The sequence below is a fragment of the Diospyros lotus genome, chromosome 2 (genome assembly GCF_014633365.1).
Source record: "Diospyros lotus cultivar Yz01 chromosome 2, ASM1463336v1, whole genome shotgun sequence".
Taxonomy (NCBI): domain Eukaryota; kingdom Viridiplantae; phylum Streptophyta; class Magnoliopsida; order Ericales; family Ebenaceae; genus Diospyros; species Diospyros lotus.
The window spans coordinates 36,952,595-36,957,162 of NC_068339.1; the positions used below are offsets into that span (position 1 = coordinate 36,952,595).

General features: G+C 50.3%; 1 protein-coding gene across 1 annotated transcript; it reads right to left on the reverse strand.

Moving 5' to 3' along the window:
* Positions 1-427: 427 nt before the first annotated feature.
* LOC127794799 (uncharacterized) lies at positions 428-1,633 on the reverse strand. Its single transcript, XM_052326050.1, has one exon. It carries the CDS (start codon positions 1,631-1,633, stop codon positions 428-430), a length of 1,206 nt encoding a protein of 401 aa, XP_052182010.1.
* Positions 1,634-4,568: the final 2,935 nt, after the last annotated feature.

Here is a 4,568-nt window from a genome sequence, read left to right on the forward strand (position 1 = left end):
TTATCTTGTTAACGGCTTCGACTTGACCATTGGTTTGTGGGTGATCCATAGCTGTGAAGCTTTTTTTGATCCCCAAAGACTTGCAAAATTATACGAATTGATCGCTGGTAAATTGGGTCCCATTGTCAGTGACTATTTGTTGAGGGACACCGAACCTGCAGATGATGCTATTTCACACAAAGTTTTCTACCTTCGTGGTGGATATTTGTGTGAGCTCCTTTGCCTCTGCCCACTTGGTGAAGTAGTCCACAGCCACAATGGCATGCTTACATCCGCCGTGGGCTGTCGGAAGCGGCCCGATCAGGTCGATGCCCCATATGACGAAAGGCCATGGGTTGCTCATTTGCTGAAGATAAGCGGGGGGAGCCCGTGGCACCTTTGTAAACCTCGGGCATGCGTCGCACCTCCTTGCCAGGTCCGTAGCATCTCACTTCATGGTGGGCCAGTAAAAGCCCTGGCGGAATGCCTTCTGAGCCAAGGATACCCCCCCAGCGTGATTGCTGCAGTGGCCGGCATGAATTTCATTGAGAATTGCTTGACAATCAAGCTCATAGATGCACCTGAGTAACGGGACTAAGAACCCTCGCTTGTATAGCATATCGTCGCAGATACAATATCTGGCCGCCCGAGCTCTAAGGTGTCGTGCCTCGAGTTTGTCGTTTGGCAACTGTCCCCCTTGCAAATAGTTTACGATCGGTCTCATCCATGAATCTGGCCTTAGCTCGACTGTCAATGTCTCAGTTCTTTTGTCTGTACTCGGTATGGCGAGGAACTCTATGGGGATGGTTCCCAATGAGTCAGTTTCTCTAACGGAAGCCAGACGAGCCAGGGCATCGGCGTGAGAGTTCCGACTTCGCGGGACTTGATTCACCTCGCTTTCGTCGAAAAGGCGTAACAATTCCTGAGCTTCCTGGAGGTATGCTACCATCTTTGGGCCCCTTGCCTGATATTCCCCTTGAACTTGGCAGACCACGAGTTGGGAGTTGTTGAAAATTTTTAGCCGCTCTGCCTTGACTTCTCTTGCTAGACGGAGGTCGGCTAGCAATGCTTCGTATTCGGCTTCATTGTTGGTTACTCTAAACCCGAACCTCAATGCGTAGGGGATTTTGTGTCCCTCTGGGCTTACCAGGAGTACGCCAGCTCCTGACCCATGCTCGTTGGAAGAGCCATCAACATACAGCTCCCAGACTGGCGAGGTTAGGGGGGCTGGTTCTTCCGTCGGCCCCATGAATTCTGCAACGAAGTTTGCTAGTATCTGACCCTTTATGGCCGTCCTTGACTTGTACTGTATGTTGAATTGGGCGAGCTTGATTTCCCACTTGAGGAGGCGGCCAGATGAATCAGGCTTCTGTAAAATCTGCTTTAGTGGGTGTTTAGTCAATACGCTGATCTGATTGGCTTGAAAATAGAGGCGGAGCTTTCGAGATGCGACCACTAGGTAAAAAATGAGCTTTTCCATGGGGAAATATCTTGTTTCGGCGTCAAGTAGCCTGTGGCTTACATAATATACTGGGTATTGAACTCGCTCTTCTTCTCGAATCAAGGCGGTGCTCACTGTGTACTCAGATACCCCCAGGTAGACAATCAGTTCCTCCCCTTCCTTCGGCTTTGACATGAGGGGAGCCTGCCCCATGTAGTCTTTCAGCTGCTGAAAGGCAGTCTCGCACTCTTCCGTCCATTCGAAGTTACTTGCTTTCTTCAAGATTTTAAAAAATGGGATGGATTTATCAGAGGATTTGGAAACAAACCTGCTAAGGGCCGCGACCTATCCATTTAGGCTTTGCACTTCCTTAGTCTTGGTGGGCGATCGCATGTCAAGTAGGGCTTGGATCTTCTCGGGGTTGGCCTCGATTCCCCTTTCGTTTACCATCCCAAAAACTTTCCAGAGGCCACACCGAATGAGCATTTGAGAGGATTTAACTTCATTTGATACTTCCTTAGAATCTGGAATGTTTCCCTCAGGTTGTTGACATGGTCGGCGACCTGCCTAGATTTTACCAGCATATCATCAACATAAGCTTCTATGGTCTTTCCAATTAGATCTCCGAACATCATGTTGACTAGCCGTTAGTATGTCGCTCCTGCATTCCTTAGTCCGAAGGGCATCACCTTGTAGTAGTATAGCCCTCGGTCCGTCATGAAAGAGGTATGCTCCTCTTCATCGGGGTTCATTGGGATCTGATTGTACCCCGAATAGGCATCCATGAAGCTTAGAAGCTGGTGGTCGGCCATTGCATCCACGAGTTGGTCAATTCTTGGTAGAGGGAAACTGTCTTTCAGGCAGGCTTTGTTTAGGTCAACAAAGTCGATGCAAGTTCTCCACTTACCGTTCTTCTTTTTTACCAGGACCGGGTTCACTACCCATGTCGGATATTGAGCTTCCCGAACAAACCCGTTAGCTAAGAGTTTATCCACTTCTTCCTCCAAGGCCGCATATCGTTCAGTTGTCATTGGCCTCATTTTCTGACAAACCGGCTTATGGTTGGGGTTGACATTGAGCCGGTGCTGCATTATCGCCGGGTCTATTCCCACCATATCATCGTGGTTCCACGCGAATACATCCAGATTGGTCTTAAGGAATTCGGTCAGTTGGGATTTTACTTCGGGGGAGAGGCCTCTACCCACCTGGAGGTGTTTTTCAATGTTTGAGCTGCTGACTACAACATCTTCCAGCTCGTTCACCGGGCTGGCGGTTCGATCACAGTCCACATCGCGTGGGTCTAGGTCATAGCCAATTCCCTAGTTGGTAAAGACTTGGGCCTCCCCTCCAGAAACCATGTTTATCTTCTTTCCTTTGAGCCCTATTTTCAGTGCCTCCTCGTAGCAGCATCTCGCCGAATACTGCTCACCCTTTATACAACCAGTCCCCTTTGGGGTCGGGAATTTGATGGCCAGGGCCTTGGTTGAGACAACTAGGTCCAAGTCGTTCATGGCAGGCCTCCCCTTGACAACATTGTATGTGGAGGGATCGTCAATGATGAGGAAATCCACCATTGCTGTGGCCTACAGGTCTGTTCCCCAACTGTTAGCGGGAGCCTTATACACCCCTTCGGTATTACCGCATCGCCAGTGAATTCATATAGTGGCTCTAGAGAGGGTGACAGCTGGTCCGGCCTTAATCCCATCTGATCGAAACATCCTTTGTACATGACGTTCACCGAGCTACCTGTGTCGATCATGACCCTCCGTACTTCCATATTGCCAATCCGAGCTCGGATCACGAGGGCATCGTTGTGCGGTAAGTGTACGCCTTTGAAATCATCTTTAGTGAAAGAAACATATTCCGAATCTGCCTTGGCTTTCTTAGAGGGTCCTTCTCGGCTGCCGTCCCCGACAAGCAGAAGATGGACGGCTTCCCGAACATATCTCTCGTGTGACCTGTTGGAAGCCCTCGCGATGTGGGGCCCCCCATGTATAGTGAAGATAGTTCTCACCGTAGGCGTTTGGTCCTGTTCGGAAGCTTGACTAGGGTTTTGTTGAGCCGGATGTTTGGGCTGCTGATCCCTAGGACACACCACATAGTCGTGCAGCCGACTTCTCCTGATCAGCTCCTTGATGGCGTCTTTTAGCGCCCAGCACTCAAAGGTGGTATGTCCTACTTCGTTGTGGTAGGCGCAGAACTCGCTCTTGGTTCTGTACTTGTCGGGGGTCTTCAGGGGATTAGGCCTTCCGAAATCCTCTTTGTTACGCTCTGTGGCAAAGATCCTGTCTTGGGAGTCAGATAAGACACTATAATTTTCATATCGGCTGTGGCGTGCTGGTCGTTCATTTCCCTGTCCGAAACTTGCCTTTTTGGCCGCCTGGTCATTGGGGCTTCGTTCTCGACCTTCCTTGTGAAGGTCCTCATCAGCTCTCTTCTTGCTCTAGCCGGTGTGTTTCGCCACCTTCTTCTGGTCGCTCGGCTTTTTTAGGCCGAACGCTTCTTCCCACCGAACCTCCTTCGCAGCTCGATCGTAGAACTCGCCAAGATCCCTCACTGGAGATTTATAGATGCTTTCGTAGAGTTTCCCATTCTTTCAAAGCCTAGCGGAGATCGCAGTCATGATACTTTTGTCGGAGGGGCTCTCGACATTATTAACTTCACGTCTGAACCTCTCTATATAATCTTTCAAAGATTCGCCAGACCGCTGAAAAACGGTAGCGAGATGGCATGTAGGGGCGAGCTGTCTTCGGAGCGATCTGTACTGATCTATGAATTTCTTCTGGCATTCCTCCCAACTACAAATGCTGCAAGAGTGAAGTCTCCTTAGCCACGCCCGAGGGATATCTCCCAAGCTCGTGGGGAAAGCTCGGCACTTGGCCAATGAGCTGGAGGTTCGCAGGTCCATCTGTACATTGAAAGCGTCCAGGTGATCGAAGGGGTCGCTGTCCCCATTGTACTAAGGGATGCTAGGAACCTTAAATCTGTGGGGGAGGGGCTCCAGCTCTATTTCCCTAGAGAATGGGGTCTTTTCCTCATGGTTTTCCCTCTGGTCGTGCGCCCCATGTCTAGCCTCCAGCTGTTGAATTCTTAGCAGTAGTTCCCCCACCATGGGGTCCTGATTTGCCGACCGTCTGGTGGGGGGTTG